At 38.3% G+C, this 18,565-nt stretch overlaps 1 protein-coding gene across 3 annotated transcripts in view; it reads right to left on the minus strand.

Annotated features, from left to right (window-relative positions):
• Nucleotides 1-4,454: 4,454 nt before the first annotated feature.
• Nucleotides 4,455-18,565, minus strand: part of SWT1 (SWT1 RNA endoribonuclease homolog) — a 93,226-nt gene continuing 79,115 nt past the window's right edge. For all 3 annotated transcript variants that reach the window (XM_058539872.1, XM_058539871.1, XM_058539873.1), the window contains 2 exons: nt 15,646-15,710; nt 4,455-5,437 (listed from right to left, as the gene is read on the minus strand). In XM_058539872.1, the coding sequence (XP_058395855.1) occupies nt 5,308-5,437; nt 15,646-15,710 (195 nt within the window). In that variant the 3' untranslated portion in view covers nt 4,455-5,307. The remainder of the gene's footprint in view (nt 5,438-15,645; nt 15,711-18,565) is intronic.

An 18,565-nucleotide genomic window follows, 5' to 3' on the forward strand; every position in this document is an offset into this window, starting at 1 on the left:
TCAGCATAATTAAAAATTTTTTTTACCAGTATGGGTTTTGGAGTAGTTTAGAAATAGTATTGGTGGTAACCACTCTTGCAAGTGATTGTAATAATGCATAAAACATACTAGATTCCTAAAACAGTAGCAAAACACTAAATACCTGCTTGAATTGGTTATACTCAAGCATGAATTTTCTTTTATTGTGACTTTCAAGGTAGGGTTTTAAGTTTTGGCTTCTGTTATGTCATATATACTTTACCATTACTCAGCATGTTTTACAATTCCTTACATAATCAATCATATTGTAGGGGGAAAAAACCTGGATTTGGGAATGTGATATATGCTAGAACCCTTAATACCCTATGTGTGCACCATATATTATCTCTGGACCTCAGAATTCTTAACTTAAAATTGAAGTAGGCAAGGGAGAAAGAGTCTCCCTATAGGATATTTCTGTAAATCCAGAGTTGCCTTAAAAGAGTATGAGTCACAGAAAACTCAGTCTCCATAGCATTAGTCATTTATTTGTCCCCTACTTTATTCCAAAAAAGGATTTTAGGAGTCTTGAGTGAGACATGATACAAAGAAACACAAGGAAACACCAATATATGAATCTTAAATAGTTAGTAAAGCCAAGCCACAAATTTGGTCCTGTAAATAGACCTGTTAAGTAAGTTAAGTCATCTGTAGGTTAAAAAGAAATTACTTTGAAGCACCAGTTTCCTTCATAATAAAACAGAAGTTTCTCAAGAGTCTTATTATAAAGCGAGGGACATACTTGTGTACATGTCATGGGGTCTTCAACCTACTAGTACAACAGCCAACAAAATATTTAAGCTTCACTATTAAGAGCTCCGTGCCTTATTGGGGGTTGAGTAAGGGTGAGATGCAAAAGCTCAGTTATTAAGCTGGGTATGTATAGAATTGATATCTTGTGGAAATATGAGAATCTAAAAAGCGCATAGAATATGTCTGAATAGATGGCTAGACATTTGCTCAGAGCAAAGGGAGTGATATAATTTTAGCCCGAAAAAAGGCACACACAGAATACCAAACTTTAATGAATGAAAGAAATGAGAATGACACGAGATGAACTGCAATGTCCAGCAAGTTAAGAAATGAGTTGCTGAGGCGGGCTTGGTGGCATTATCGGTTGAGTTCCTGCGTTCCGCTTCGGCGGCCCAGGGTTTGCTGTTGCAGATCCTGGGCACGGACCCACTCACTGCTCATCAGGCCATGCTGAGGCGGCATCCCACATAGAAGAGCTACAACTCTACAACTATGATACACAACTATGTACTGGGGCTTTGGGGAGAAAAAAAGAAAAAGAGGAAGATTGGCAACAGATGTTAGCGCAGGGCCAATCTTCCTTAAAAAAAAAAAAAGTTGCTATGTTAGAAGTTGGAAGGCATCTACCAAATGTAACTGTAGTTGTCCAATCAGTTATCCATTAGGGCCAGCTATCCATTAAGGCTCCTCCCAAATCGTGATGATAAGATCTGCCTTCTGCATTAAAAGCAAGTGTTTTGTCTCTATCTTAACCAAAAGTGGTACCAAGTCTTTAAAGGTACAGGCTTGAAAGAAAACAGAATTTGTATCCAGAACTCTCAAAACTCAATAAAATAATCCAATTTTAAAATGGGCAAAAGATTTGAACAAGACGCTTCACCAAAGAAGATACATGGATTCTAATAATATGAAAATATGGTCACTATCATAAATCATTAGGAAAATATGAAAAGCAAAATGACATACACTTGGAGTAACACCAAATTCTAGTTAGGATGCAGAGCAACTGGATCTGATATACATAGGATGTATATCAACCACATACATACCCAAATTGCTGGAGGAATTGCAAAACTTTAAGGTCACTTGAAAACCAGTTTGGCAGTTTCTTACAAATATCCTATGACACAGTAATCCCACTCCTAGGTATTTATCCAAGGGAAATGAAAACATGTTCACATAGAAACCTGCATGTAAATATAGCAGCTTTATTCATAATAACCAAAAACAAATCAACTCATCCAACTGGTGAATGGATCAATTGGTACATTCATACAATGGAATACCACTAAGGAACAAAAACAATGAAGTACTGATAAAACAACATGGATGGATCTCAGAAACATTATGCTAAGTGAAAAGCTAGCCTCAAAACGTTCCATTTACATAACATTCTGGAAAAGAAAACTACAGGGATAGCAGACATATCAATGGCTTCCTGAGGTGAGGCTGGGAGTTGACTACAAAGGAGCACAAGGAATTTTGAGGAGTGCTGGAATTCGTCTTGATTGTGCTGGTGATTAGTGATTGTGTTTGACAAAACTCAAAACTGTACACTTAAAAGGGAAAAGTTTTGTCTTCTAGCTTAACCAAAAGGATACCAAACCTTTAAAGGAAAAGGCTTAGAAAGGAAAAGGGCTAGGACATGTCCATATTTTACCTCACTACGAATCACATCAGAGAATCATTCATTACCACCTGCCGTGCTAGGGTTATATACTGAGCTAATGTAGTTTAGCCCATAACCATTAGTCTACAATCGAGTTGCAGAGACTGAAAAAAGATTAGAACTCAACGAGATGTTGAAATTGGTCTATAGTTAGGAACACCAAGCCAAGCTAGTTGCTGAGATTTGGGTGTCTACTACCTCACCTTCCAGGTTCATAGCTGGTAATTTCTGCTCAAGCTCATGGAGCTGAGTTATTTTCACTGGAGTGGGTTTTATTGGCAAAATAGCCAAAAAGCCACCAACTGGAATGCAGCTGGCCTGTAAATCCAATCTAAATCAGAAAAGGTATGGGTGGCATCACTTACTGAGAGTGGAAGATGCATTTGATTCTTCAATAGTGAGATATATTCCCTCTAAGAAGACATCCGACTCACCATGGTAGGGAGCTGAAAAGGGCTCTAATAGATGGATGGGCTGGGGGAGTTGTCCAAAGTCAGGAGTATGGACAGTATGACCTAGGCTCTGAAGGTAGACCATGACACCATCTAAATAAACCTGGATCAACCCTGAAAGGGTGGAAGGACTTCCGTTCTCCGTTAAGATGATGATCAAAATATCAAGGAAACAGAGCTTCAGGTTTGTCTTGTGTCTCCTGTCTCATGTGATAGGCAAAGACCACAACAGGAAAGTAAAATTAACCCATCTGTAAAGTTCTAATCTGTGCAGTCCCAATTACCTGCTGCAGGTCCTAACAAGAAGACCCAGTGGGGCACCACACACCTCTATTCTCTAGCCAGCTTTTCCTTGGCCCAGAATGCTGGACGAGGGGGGCCACTCCAAACCAGAGGATCCTCCCTGATCCTCTCAGGAGAGAAATGGACTATCTTTTGTAAAAGTAAGTTGGACAAGCCTAGTGTAAAAGGGTGTCAGGAACTTTGCTGGAATAATCCTCATGGACGCCTCATAAAGCTAGGCAATGCCTAGGGCATTATGTAGAGAGCCCTTCCCCTGGTGTGACTTTCCCCATCAGGCCCTTTTGGTTCATGGCATGCTTATGATGGTTTCTGCCCAAAATATAATAGCTATACATGTTGAAGAATGGAGATTTTAAAACCTGAAGCTTCTCTTCTAAGGATCTGATACTTCTTCCATCAAAACAAATGTTATGTTCTGTAAGGTGGGGCTTATGATCCTTATGTCAACTGAGTTACTCCAATCCAGAGGGGGGACCCAGAAAAGAAAGAGCAGGGGCTGGAAGGAAAGGGATCCCTCAACTCCTGCATTGGACTATTAGAAAAAAAGTACAAAATTAATTAAGATCGGAAAAGAAGGCAACAAAGAAGGGAGAGAAAAAACAAAAAACCCCTGTCATTTCACAGAAGGAAAGACTAAAAAACTTTAAAAGAATGTTTCTAAATTAAAATAAATAATAAGACTAGAAAGAAGAAAAACATCTTCACATATCAAAATGAAAAAAATCTTTAAATAAGAAAGGTTGAAATAATTGACAAATTAATGCACAAAAAGACATACAGACTAAGATAAAATTAAAATTCACATGCCTAAGAGTGAAATATGTAGACGTATGCAGGTGATAGGCACGAAAAGAAATTTCCTAAAAAGCATAACCTGTACTAAACAGACAAGAGGGAAAAAGAGAGGGAGGTAAAGCAGAGCCCAAACCCAATAACAACTAGAAGCAGTTGGGGGATAAAGATCTGAAAAAAGTTCTTTTGGTGGGGGAGGGGATGCTTTCTTGACTCCTCGAGGAAGAAAAGCAAAGAGGCAGAGAGCAGAGATGCTCTGGAAGCTCCTCCTTCCACCCAGGCTCCTATCTGTGATGGCACTTTGAGCCCCAGGTGCAGGTTTGGCTTCCTACGCAAACAAAGCCTAGTGGGTCCTGCGCGGACTGCAGTGAGCATCCTGAGCAGGTTCTTTTATTAGAGAGGGCCACTTCTATAATCATACCTGTACAGTTCAGAAACACAATGTAGAAGTAAAGTGAAAAGCAAAATCTTACTAAAAATAATTTATTGCTTTTTTTAAAAAAAATAAACATTTATAATAGAATACCAAATTAGTTTTAATCTAATGTATTAACAAAAGCATAATATACTCTAGTAAACAAGGATTTCCAACTTACTGTATAACCGAATAATAAGTCAATTAAACATTTGGTTTTGCTAGGGGCAGCAGCAGTCACTGCCACCTAATCCCATAAATCCACGCTGCTTCACATTTAAGAGAAAATGCAGCCTAGGCGTCTCCCTGCTCCTCTCATTAGAAATGCCCTGAAAAGTGACAAGCCCAGAGACGAGGAGAAGAGGTTATACAGCAAGTTGGAGCTGAAGTCAAAATTCTACATTCATTACCTTGGGGAAATGGAAGGCATGTGTGCTATATTCACTAGGTCTACATGGAAGACAGTTTGATCATAAAACAGCCCAGAGTAAGATTTTATTTGTAGAATGTGGTAAGCATGGGTATGTCCTAATTCTTTCTTGGGCTTTGGAAGTGTCTGTGGTCATGTACACATATTTAGGGTTGAGAGAGATGCTACTGCTGTGCCCTGAGGCTTTCCTCAGATGCCACGATGGCTCTTGCCCTAAGATTACTACAAAGACAGCTCTCGTTCCTTAGACGTACGGGCTCAGTACCAGCAGTAGAGGTAGGGAGGTATTGTCAACTTCAGAAGAATTGAGTCCACAGTTTATCCCACAATGGATGCATTAGGCTTTTTGGAACTTTAATATTGTCAGTAATAGGCAATCATCTTTTTGTACCTGAGAGATTTCTTACAAGCCTCTTGGGTTTGGCTCAAAAGGTTGAAAAGTACTCTGTTGTTCTTTTAAGTTACAAATCAGCACTTAGGTCCTATAGTTGAGCATGTCTTCACACCATCCCCTGCTTTTGGCCTCCATATAGACGGATGCGTTGCACTGCTGCATGGTATATTCCATCTCAACCAGCTGGCGGCATCCGATGGTTAACTTTTCCCTAGAGGATAAAGAAATATTAAATAACTGAAAGACAGCTGATCAGATAAGTGAAAATATCTTAACACAACAGAATAACACTGGGATTTGAAATACATTCTTTGATATTTGAGAGATAAATACCAAGAGTTATGGTTTCCTAGCACAGACAAAACAACATGGGAGGATAAGCACTTAGTAGCACAGATTCTCAGACAGCCAACATGGAGAAGGTCTTGGTGCAACTCCTACAATTCAGGAATAAGGGTTCCTTTTCCCATGGAGACCCACTGCCAACAAGCAAAGTTGGATGCTTAAACATAGTCCTTTGTATGGGCTCTGAATGACTTCTCCCAATAGGAGATGGGCTGATGTTAAAATGTTCTAATCCTGAGGTAAGCGACACTGTGGAGTAGATCGCATATTTTTGTCTTACTTGGTTTGGGAGTTAAAAGAACAGGGGGACTGGAGGATACTAAGAGGATGCACCTCTGACAGGAATAGACACTGGAGAGGGAATAGGACAGAGCTTCAACTCTTAAAAAGAATTGCTGGGTGGGGCCGGCCCCGTGGCGCAAGCGGTTAAGTGCGCGCGCTCCGCTGCGGCGGCCCAGGGTTCGCTGGTTCGGATCCCGGGCGCGCACCGACGCACTGCTTGGTAAGCCATGCTGTGGCGGCGTCCCATATAAAGTGGAGGAAGATGGGCACTGATGTTAGCCCAGGGCCGTCTTCCTCAGCAAAAAAAAAAAAAAAAAAAGAGGAGGATTGGCGGATGTTAGCTCAGGGCTGATCTCCTCACAAAAAAAAAAAAAAAAAAAAAGAATTGCTGGGGCCGGCCCAGTGGCGTAGCAGTTAAGTGTGCGTGCTCTGCTGGTGGCGGCCCGGGTTCGGATCCCGGGCGCACACCGACGCACCACTTGTCAGGCCATGCTGTGGCGGCGTCCCATATAAAGTGGAGGAAGATGGGCACGGATGTTAGCCCAGCACCAGTCTTCCTCAGCAAAAAGAGGAGGATTGGCACGGATGCTAGCTCAGGGCTGATCTTCCTCACACACACCAAAAAAAGAATTGCTAAGTTACCTAGCAGTTAACGAATATTAGCTAATAACTCTAAACCAGAGGTGGGGAAGTAGGGAGTAATGCCTAACATATGCCAAGCCTACTCAGAATTTTACCTAAGATGAAGCCTAGCCGGACTCTCAAAAGTTGACATGGGACCTATAAACTGGGATCTGTAAGTCATCAGTCAGAGCACCAATACATTATACCTGGTGTCTAGAGTCCAAATTTCATGGAAACCACTTTATATCTACTAGGAGATGGTGTATAAGTTCACGAAGAATACTCAGCATTTAGTTCTGTATCTGGCACATTAGACATTCAAGAAATGATGTTATTTTTATTATGTAAGTTACTGTTATTACTTCTTTGGCTTCTAAGATTGCTCCGAGCCATCTCCACAGTGTTGGGAGGACCACTAGCTCCCTCTCCCCACTGCCCACCCCCCATGGATCCCATGATGTAGAGTACAAAGGAAAAAGAAGTCAACTGGAACTTAGGGAATAGGATGGGAGGTGGTAGTGAGAGCAAAAGTGAATACACCATATTTTGAGCAGCCTCACTTCCTGAAGATGTGTGGTTTCTCTGAGGCTGATTAAAACCTGACTTTTAACTCTAGTCCTGTTTCCTATATTTAAAGTGCGTTTAAATTAGTGTTATGTTGCTGCCATTTCTTCACAACTACTCAGAAAATGATTTTTGCAAGACCCTAAGATATCCAAAACAGGAGAGATGTAAATGTTTTCTTATAAACTTAAAAATGAAACAAACAAACCAAAAGGGCAGGCCCTATTCCTGTTCTTGGTTATTTATTCAACATGTCAAAAAAACTCCTTTAGTAACTAGACTTTGAATCTATTTCTGTGTCTTTTTTCTTCTTTCTTTCTTTTTCTCTCCTCTCCCAGTTAAGGGGTGAGCTCTATCTCCTCTTTTCATCCTAGTGGCATTTGGTTTCTTTATTTGTTTGAGTCAGCATTCTGACAATGGATTATTACCTACAGATTTTGTTTCCTGCAGCAAGTTGTCATTGCTGACTGAGGAAAGTATGCGGTGTTTTTCATTGCATATGTTTGGTCTGTACCAGATTATGATGATAGGAATTCTTGACTTCCTTTTCTCCATGGGGCTAATATGTAGAATGGTAGAATATTAGATATGGGGGCTCCGTAACACCTTTGCCTGCCATTATGCAGCATCTCCAGTGAGTCATCTCACCTTGGCTTTCACCTCTCTGTGATCAGATACTCACAACGTTGAGATGCAGCTCATTAAGTATTTTGATATCTCTTAATTGCTAGAAAGTTCTTCCTTTACATTAGGCCTTAAAAAACGCCATCTATATGACCTAAGTCTGCCTAAATTAAAACAAAAAATTGTTATCTCTTTTTCCTCCAATAGTACACATTTTATGTCTCTTATAGTGATCCTATTTCTCTTTTCCAAACTAAACAATCTCAACTCCAAATCCTTTCTGGAACAGAGCTCAAGACTGGAGGTTGTTTCTAGCTCTGTAATTTTATGTTGCTCATGAAACTTCTGCAAAACTTTCACTGTTTCTCTAAACCGTCCTACTATGGGTATTAAACTTGCTTTGATCAAATCTCAAATAGGTAAAAATAACTGGAAATTTGACCAGATCAATTAAAAAATAATTCCAGTGGTTATCTGATTCATTTCTATGGCTAATTCTGTCAAAATGACATGGTAGTAATGAATCTAAGTGACCTAATTCCAATATTTCATGCAGTTTTTCCAAAGTCCTTTCTAGGTACAAGAAAGAAGTCCACATGGATATTTGTTTTACAACTCTCTGAACTTTTCTATACATTTTCATTGTGTATCTCAAATGAAAGAAAAATGGAATACAATGTAACACTAATATAAACTCAGTATATAATAGCTAACATCATACTCAATGGTGAATGACTGAAAGCTTTTCTCCTAAAATCAGGAACAAGACAAGGATGCCCATGTTCACTACTACTATTCAATATTGTACTGCAAGTTCTAGCCAGAGCAATTAGGCATGAAAAAGAAATAACAGACATAAGAATTATAAACAAAGAAGTAAAATTATCTCTATAGATCCTAAAGACCACAAAATAACTGTTAGAGCTAATAAACTAATTCAGCAAAGTTGCAAAATACAAGATCAACACACAAAAAAATCAGTTGCATTTCTACAACACTAACAATGGAAATCAAGGAAATGAAGAAAACAATTCCATTTACAATAGCACAAAAAAGATTAAAATATTTAGGAATAAATTTAACCAAAGAGGCACAAGACTTGCACATTAAAAACCACAAAACAATGCCAAAAGAAATTAAAGACCTAAATTAGTGGCAGCCCATGTTCACAGATTGGAAAACCTAATACAATGGTAATACTCCCCAAAGCAATCTATATACTCAATGCAATCCCTATCAAAATCCCAACAATCTTTTTTGCAGAAATGGAAAAGCTGATCCTAAAATTCACACAGAATTAAAAGGGACCCCAAATAGCAAAATCTTGGGGGGAAAAAATGTTAGAGGACTCACACTTCCTAATTTTGAAAACTTACTGAAAAGCAACTTTAATCAAAACAGTGTGGTACTGGCATAAAGACAGACAAAAGACTGATGGAACAGAATTGGAAGTCCAGAAATAAACCCTCACTTCTATGGTCAATTCATTTTCAACAAGGGTGTCAAGAACATTCAATGAGGAAAGAATAGTCTCTTCAAAAAAATGGTGCTAGGACAACTTGATATCCACATGCAAATGAATGAGGTTGGACTCCTACCTCACACCATATATAAAAATCACTCAAGATGGATCAACGATCTAACTGTAAGAGTTAAAACTATAAAACTCTTAGAAAAAAACATTGGGGTAAATCTTTATTACCTTAGCTTTGGCAATGAATTGTTAGAGATGATGGCTAAAGCCCAAACAACACAAGAGAAAACACATAAATTGGACTTCATCAAAATTAAAAACTTTTGTGCATCAGATACTATCAAGAAAGTGAAAAGACAACTTACAGAAGGAGAAAAATATTTGCAAATTACATATTTGATAAGGATCTAATATCCAGAACATATAACATGTCAAACTGCCAGGTGTAAAGGTAGTTGATAAGGACTACAAGCCAAACTGAAAGTAACAGTCAAGACTTTATTCATTTACTGCAACACTGCAGCAAGAGGCAAAATGAAAGGTGCCAGCTCCCTACTGCTGCATTTTTTCCCATGGAATGGCACCAGGCGAAGGTCATATGATATGCAGTGCAGACAAGGGACATCATCTCACTGTTGAGGAGCCCTAATCTAAGGCTCCTGCCTATTCATGGACCCAAGGGGCTGGAGGAGGGAAGAGGGGTGTCTTAGTCCATTCAGGCTGCTATAATATCACAGAATGGATCTTATAAACAATGGAAATTTACTTCTCACAGTTCTGGAGGCTGAGAAGTCCAAGATCAAGGCACCAGCATGTTCACATTCTGGTGAAAGCCCTCTTGTATAAGAGTATTAATCTCATTCATTGGGGCTCCACCCTCATGACCTAATCACCTCCCAAAGGCCCCACCTTCTAAGACCATCACATTGGGCAATAGGATTTCAACATATGAATTGTTGGGGGACACATTCAGACCACAGCAAAGGAGAAGAGCTAGGAATAGAAAAGCATTGAGTCAAAGTGGAGAAAAATACCTCAGCCAAGGCCTCCAAAAAGAGGTCTCAGCAGAGGTGGCTGGGAGGTGCCTCAGCCAAAGCGCCCAGTAAGGAGGCCTCCAAATGGAGTTACCTGGGCTAGGAATGCGATATGCATGTGAGCATGGCTGCCCAGGGGCCGGCCATCTGAGCACTGCCTGCAACTCCCTTCAGAAGACTGTAGTACACTGGCTGTGTGCTAAATCTAGTATGGAGAATGCAGCTTCCGCCAGTGGAGCCTACCGGATAAAGCCTTATAACTGCCTGTGGTCAGGTCTGAAAGATGACAAATAGGATTTTGGCTTGGAGCCAAATTCCTCATAAAGAATTCTTATAACCCAACAACAGAAAGAAAAACAATCCAATTAAAAATGGGCAAAGGACTTGAATAGACATTTCTCCAAAGACGACAAACAATTGGCTCACAAGCACATAAAAAGCTCAATGTCATTAGTAATTAGGGAAAAACAAATCAAAATCACAATGGGATAAAACTGTACACTCATTAGGTATAGCTATAATCCAAAAAATGGAAAATAACAAATGTCATAGAGGATGTGGAGAAATTGGAACCCTCATATATTGCTGGTGGAAAGGTAAAGTAGTGCAGCTGCTGTGGAAGACAGGCAGTTCCTCCAAAAGTTAAACAGTAAAATTACTATCTGATCCAGGAATTCCACTCTTAGGTAATTACCCCCTCAAAACTCTAAGAAACTGAAAGAATTCAAACAAATACTTGTACACAAATAGCAACACTATTCACAATAGCCAAAAAGTGGAAACAACCCAAATGTCCATCAACAGATGTTTGTCCATCAACAGATAAACAAAATGTGGTATATACATACAATGAAATATTATTCAGCCATAAAAAGGAATGAAGTAGTGATACATGCTACAATGTAGATGAACCTCAAAAACATCATGCTAAGTGAAAGAAACCAGATACAAATGGTCATATGTTACATGATTCTATTTATATGAAACACCCAGAATAGATAAATCCATAGAGACAGAAAGCAGATTAGTGGTTGCCAGGGTCTGGGAGAAGGGGAGAACGGAGAGTGACTGCTTAATGGGTATGGAATTTCCTGTTGGGGTGATGGAAATGTCTTGGAACTAGATAGAGGTGATGGCTGCACAACGGGGTGAAAGCCCTAAATGCCAATGAATTGCACACTTTAAAATTGTTAGTTGTTAATTTCATGTTATATGAATGTTACTTCAATTTAAAAAAAAGAAAAAAGTATACACATTTATTTTGTAATATCTTCTATCACAAATTATGAAGTCATCTGATATAAAGCAGAAACATCAAAGGTGTAAATTTGGTTTTTAGATTGTTTTCTCTACGGCTTTTTTCTGTCTAAGGCTTCTTGGACAGACCAGGTCATTAATTTAATGCAGTAATTCTCAAACTTGAGTGTGCCCTGGGGGGAGTGTTAAAACAGATTGCTGGGCTACACCCCCAGAGTTTCCAATTCAGAAGGTCTGGGGAGGGGCCTTAAGAGTTTGTGTGTCTTGCAAATTCCAGGGTGATGCTGACACTCAGGTCCAGGAACACACTCAAGAGAACCACAGCTCTAATGCAATCTGGAAGATACCACTTTGGAGCTGATTCCTGGAGTTAGAAAGCAGTCATTTCTGAAAGCACTTGCCACAAGAAAAAGAAAGCAGCTTCTGTTACAGATGCCGTCTTAGGCTGTATATTATTTGGATATGCTAGGTGCTGATGTCAGAGTTTGCATTTTATATAGAAAAAATGACCTTAGAGACTTGTCTCACAAACATGCCAGAACACACTGTCAAGAACTTACGGGGCAAACAAAGTTAATTAAATATTGCTGTTAACTTGTTTCTCAAATATACAGAAGATACCACATGAGATAACTGTTTGGTAATCTGTTTGATAATCTCATTAATTTACCATCCTGGGTTTTCTCAGCAAACTCCTTACCTAGTCAGGGTAAGCAGCGCTCACACCCCCACTGATGAGAGCAAAAGTCGACAACTACAGAAGACAAAACACTAATTGACGTACAGATATGAACACCAAGATTCTCCTGTGTCATGGAATTCAACTTTTGATCAAAGCTACTTTCAATACAAAACCTTAATTCGTTGCTTTATTAGAACCTATAAAATAGTTCTCTGTTCCTGAGCTACTTAATTACCTCCCTATGGCAATAAATAAAGCGTTGGGCACATCAACAGTCTCCTCCTTTACAACTAACACTTTACAAATAAAAAGCAAAGATTAGCAAATTCAGACAATTTAAGTAATTGCTTTCCTTAACTTTCCCCAAGGGGGCCAGCTATATGCAAGTTAACTCCTTCTTTTTCATCTCCGAGTCACAGGAAAACTTGGCCACCTTTTATCTGTTGCATCTGGCCCTGTGTCTAGTATGAACCACTGAAACCTCTCTCTTTTGGCAGCTTATTTGAAAATTGTGAGCTGTGGAGTATACCAGAGGCTAATATGGGAGATACTGTTCACTGTAAATATGGCAAATAACTTTCAAGCAAACAACAGAGTGACAAATCTAAAAGCAATTAATTGAAAGCTTGCTCAACAGCAATCGCCATTTTTAAATGCATTCAGGGTATTAGATACATTTGATTTCTCTTAAAATCATCCATTTGGGTATAAGAGGGAGCTTATTAATTAATATCATAGTTGAAATCCCTGGCATAGTAAGTGGAAAGAAAACAAAGAAGAGAAAAACAGGTGCAACTACTTTAACTTTGACCCCTGCACCCCACTCCCCCCACCAAAAAAAAAACCCTCCCAACTATTCCAACAGTGAGCTGAAGTCAAAATAATTTTAGACATTTGATTGGAACCATCCTGCAAGGGACTCCGCTCTCCAAGTTATTTACAGTGTGCTTCCTACACCTTCAAAAACATGGCTAAGGTTGGAAGACGTATTTTTGAGACAAATCTCATGTACACAAACCTTTAAACATAGATTATCTGTAAAGATCTATAAATAAGAGTACAACTGATTGACAGTCTGAAGATTAGGGTAAAAAAGTCATTTTCACCCCCAGCTACAACAGATTATGCATGTCCATTGGCTTCATATTTTCTTGGAAAACTTATTTTAATCTGAGTGAGTGAATTTTCACAGCTCTGCTGCTTAGTAACATTTGTGCATGATTATCAATCCTAGTGTCTTGATATCATAAATAAATTTATCAATCTAGAGTTTTACAGTAGAAGCACCTTGATAGCTAACTTTGTCACTGCACCTGCTCATAAAATTTTGTAGCCACATAGGTGTATTTGCAAGTTATAAATAGCAAATAAACTGTGGTTTAGCGGTACAGTGGCATATTGTATAGCAGTGAAAATAGTTCTGCTACAGTGCTTGTTTTGAACACACAAATTTGTTCCAATACCACTGATATATTAAGGAACACTTTGAGCATAACACAAATTTCACATTTTTTTTGTGTGTGTGTGTGAGGAAGATCAGCCCTGAGCTAACATCCATACCAATCCTCCTCTTTTTGCTGAGAAAGGCTGGCCCTGAGCTAACATCTATTTCCGATCCTCCTCCTTTTTCTTCCCTTTTTTTTCTCCCCAAAGCCCCAGTAGATAGTTGTATGTCATAGCCGCACATCCTTCTAGTTGCTGTATGTGGGACGCGGCCTCAGCATGGCCAGACAAGCAGTGCATCGGTGCGTGCCCAGGATCCGAACCCGGGCCACCAGTAGCGGAGCGTGTGCACTAAACCGCTAAGCCACAGGGCCGGCCCCCACATTTTCTTATACACAATTTCAGCAGTGAGAAATTCTAGGTGAACAAAGAAAACTGCACCCAGCTGAACAAGCTGCTTAGGAATACACAAAACACACACATGCACACACTTCAAACCTGTACCAGTTACCTCAGCCTTCCGTGTATTATGAGCCACATCCATTCACGTGCGGTGTCACAACTTTACATCCAACTTCAGACAACTCTCCTTCTAGCACATCACACTAACCCACAAGCTGCAACCCTTCCAATGACCACTTCTACAAGCAAACTTCAGCTCTTTTTCAAGGAAAGGTGTCAGATTTATTATAGCATTTATGTATTTATTAGCCATTTAACATGCATAAAACTGTGATATCATTTTTATTAGGTTTCTTTTTTTAATGTGTCCCTTATTAAGTTTTTGAGTAATGTGCCCCAACCCCATGTTTCCCATGAGCCCTGTGGTTTTTACTGCATGATTTCGCATAGTGCAGTAGTGATATTTAGGAACTCGCAGGTCATGTAACGGAACCAACTGTAAACCAACTACTGTTCCACACATCAACATGGATGATTCTCAATGTTGAGTTAAGAAAGAATATGGCGGAGGAGGGTATGGGACTGGAGGGCAACAATGAAAGGGTTCAACGGGTTTCTGCTCCTCATGAACTTGTTTGCCTGGGCCGAAACCTGGAGGGCTTCACATCTATACCCTGTGTATACAAGAATCACATTTATACTACCTCCTCTTTTTTGTTATATATGAATGCTATAAACTAAATTTAAAAAAAAAGAATATATAGAGTGTGATACCATTAAGTTCAAAAACAGGCGAAATTAATCAACATATTTTTATCGATACACAATATGTAGTAAAACCATAATAAGGATGAGAATTCTAAACACAAAATCCCTAGAGAGGGGATGGAAGGGAATATACAAATAGGGATGGGTAAAGGAGAGGGGATGGAAGGGAATATACAAATAGGGATGGGTAAAGGTCTATTTTGTCAACTGAATAGTAGACATAGGAGTATTCTTTATACCAGTTGTTCTTCAAAATGTGGTCTGGGGAACGTAAGACTCTTTTAAAGGGTCTGCGAGGTCAAAGCTATTTTCATAATAATGCTAAGACCTGATGTGCCTTTTGTATTCTTGTTCTTGCAAGAGTGTACAATAGTTTTCCAGCGATACATGACGTGATTATCGAAACAAACTAAATGAAAAAGCAGCTATGAGAACCCAGCTGTCTTCTATTAAGCCAGACATTAAGAGATTTGCAAAAATGTACAATGCCACTTTTATCAGTAGTATTTTTTGTTTGAAAAAAATCTTTTCCTAATTATATGTTACTTAACGTGTAATTAATTAGCTATCGTTAATTCTAAATGAATAAATGTTTTTAAATTTCTCACTTCTAATTTATAATACAGTAAATATAGATAGATATGACCCACATAAACAAAAGCTCTTTGTGGTCTTGGATAATTTTTTAAAATATAAAGGAGTCTTGAGGCCAAAAGATTTGAGAACCACTTTAAACCTTATACCTGCTACGCACACAAACACACAAACACACACACACATACACACACACGGTTCTTTTGTATGTATGAAATATTTCATGCTAATAAAGGTAAAAAAAATTATAGTGCAGTGAAGACATAAAAATAACCCTTGCTGTATATGGTAAAAGCTCGTTATGATGGTATATCTATACGACTTACCGATACTCAGTCTGTGAAACACAATCATAAAGTTCCTGGGCAGTAAATCTGACATTTTTATTTACCTGAAAAGAATCAAGATATAGTTATTAAAAATGCATATTAAATCAAATAAGTGATAAGAGCACAGTTAGAGTGGCCCATACTCTGAGGGAGCAGAATGTCAAGTTTCTAGTTTTTGTATAAAAAGGACTAAACAGTAACAATCAGAAGTTCAGTGACCATAATGCTAACACTGAACTATGTGGAAAAATATTAGTCCTTTTGTTACAACCTAATATGTTCACAGAAACAGAAGAAGTCAGATGGGCCTGGGGTCAGTGGGAATCTCAACAAAGCAGATAATCACTTTGTAGATCAAATAGACAGAAAAAAACGTGGACTCCAGGGAACACTCAATTCTACTACTACTGTCTCTTATCAACAGATTCACACTCCAATTAGCCTAGCCTTTTAAAAGATTTCTAATGCACATACTCAATATTTACTTTCTGGGAAAAGTAAATAAACTGTAAAAAAAAAAAAACTAAAAAAACTGTAAAAAAATAAAATAAAATTTAAACAGCCACATCTTGTTTATATCCTGAACACTAGAGAGTTGAAGCTGAAAGAAAAAATTAAGTATTCAACTCCAACAATATCTGAATACTATGGCTGACCCTTCTGAAAGTTATTACTGAATTAACCTTCACTTTCATTTAAATACTAAGGTTCTAAACTGTGTAGAAAGGTCTATCTGTTTAGGAAGAAGTTTGATTTATAGACATTTTCTAAAGAAATGTATTTTTCAGATTACCAAGGTCTAAATATTTAAACTAATATGTTTAAGTTCATAAATATCATAATTTAGAGACATAATTTACTACTATAAATATAAAAGTCCCCGATCATACAATAACTAGTCGTGGCACACGTGGAGGACACAGTGAAGGAATCCTGTATTTCTTAGGCTTACTACTGATTTAGGCTATACGCTATTTATGTGCAGGGAAGAATCTGGAAATTGCTTGAAGAAAATTCTTTTTATCAGATAACTCAACAAATAGCATAGCACCTAAATTTTCAGAAATGCTGAATTAATGAAGGGAAAAGAAATGAGACTATCCTTTATTAAATTAATTGTTAAAAATATTTAAAGTAGGGGCCGGCCTGGTGGTCTAGCGTTAGGTTAGCGCGCTCTGCTTTGGCGGCTCAGGGTTCGACGGTTCGGATCCCAGGTGCAGACCTATGCACTGCTTGTCAAGTCGTGCTGCAGCAGCGTCCCACATAAAGTGGAGGAAGATGGGCACGGATGTTAGCCCAGGGCCAATCTTCCTCACAAAAAAATATTTATTAGCCGGTGTACATTTTTTGGTGGGGAAAAATGTTCCTACCCTTAGTTAATTAATACTACTTTAAAGATTCATATCATAAAAGTCTTTTATAGAGTTTAGGGTATCACTTATTTGCAAAAGTTCCATGTCTTCAGTATTTTCATAAGAAATTCACCACGTTTGTGTAGAAAATGTTTCATTCACTGAAAGTTAAAAATATATAGTTTTAAAATATAAAATTTTAAATGTATATAATCCTAAATTTTTGCTTAAAATTAGGATTATATATTTAATTATATATAATATTTAATATTAGATTTAATGACTGTATGAAATTGGCAGATAATTTATCATAATAAACTTTTAAGGTATCTTACTGTTTTTATTAAAAGCATAAAACATACTTATCCTGGAACACAGCTGGGGGATAAGGGTGGGTGACATGGCTCCAGATCATAGTAGATAACTTACAAAGCAGGCAGTTAATTTACTAATAATATAGGAAACTGAAGCACAAATTCAATATCTTGTTTCATCATATTCATTAATTTTGATACAAGACATTTTTACTTTTTTATTTTTATTTTTTTGAGGAAGATTAGCTCTGAGCTAACATCTGTTGCCAATCCTCCTCTTTTTTGCTGAGAAAGATTGGCCCTGGGCTAACATCTGTGCCCATCTTCCTCTACTTTATATGGGATGCTGCCACAGCATGACTTGATAAGTGGTGCGTAGGTCCATGCCCGGGATCCAAACCTGCGAACACTGGGCTGCCAAAAGCAGAGTGTGCACATTTAACCACTACATCCCCGGGTCAGCCCCAATACAAGATATTTTTAATTACTCATATTGGGACATTTTAAATTACACTGTTAAATATCATTTCTATTCTCAAGTACACAATTTTATTTATTTTATTTTTTTTGTGAGGCCGATTAGCCCTGAGCTAATACCGTTGCCAATCCTCCTCTTTTTTGCTGAGGAAAACATCCATGCCCATCTTCCTCTACTTTATGTGGGATGCCTGCCACAGTGTGGCTTGATGAGCAGTGCGTAGGTCCATGCCCAGGATCTGAACCTGAGAAACCCAGGCCGCCAGAAGTGGAGTGCTCGAACTTAACTACTACGCAACCAGGCCGCCCCATCAAGTGCACAATTTTAATTCCCAGGGAACAAATAGCTAAAAGATGCTTTTGACAGGAAACATTAGAGCTGGGACTATAAAGTTGATTGTGGAATTGGTGTCACTAATTTTTAGTTGTACTATTTACAATGAATGCCAAATATCAGAAATGGCTATATTATTTTTAATTCTTAAAAATTCAAGAACAAAAGGCAAAGATTAAGTATAAAAATAGCCAAACATCTTAAAAGATTTAGATGGTCCTATCACTGTTTATAATGTGAGACAAATATCTCCAATCTAGTAATTGGTATAGGGAAGGAAGTTCCGCTAAAAGAAATAATTTTTAAAATCTGGGAATCAGATCCATATATTCTTATAAATAATAAGTTAGGCATTTCTTCCCAATACTCTCAGCAATAGGAAGCACTAAACCCAAAAAAGACTTATGTCCCAGATTTTTCCAGGATATGTCATTTTAAAA

Source organism: Diceros bicornis, chromosome 4 (genome assembly GCF_020826845.1).
Source record: "Diceros bicornis minor isolate mBicDic1 chromosome 4, mDicBic1.mat.cur, whole genome shotgun sequence".
Classification (NCBI taxonomy): domain Eukaryota; kingdom Metazoa; phylum Chordata; class Mammalia; order Perissodactyla; family Rhinocerotidae; genus Diceros; species Diceros bicornis.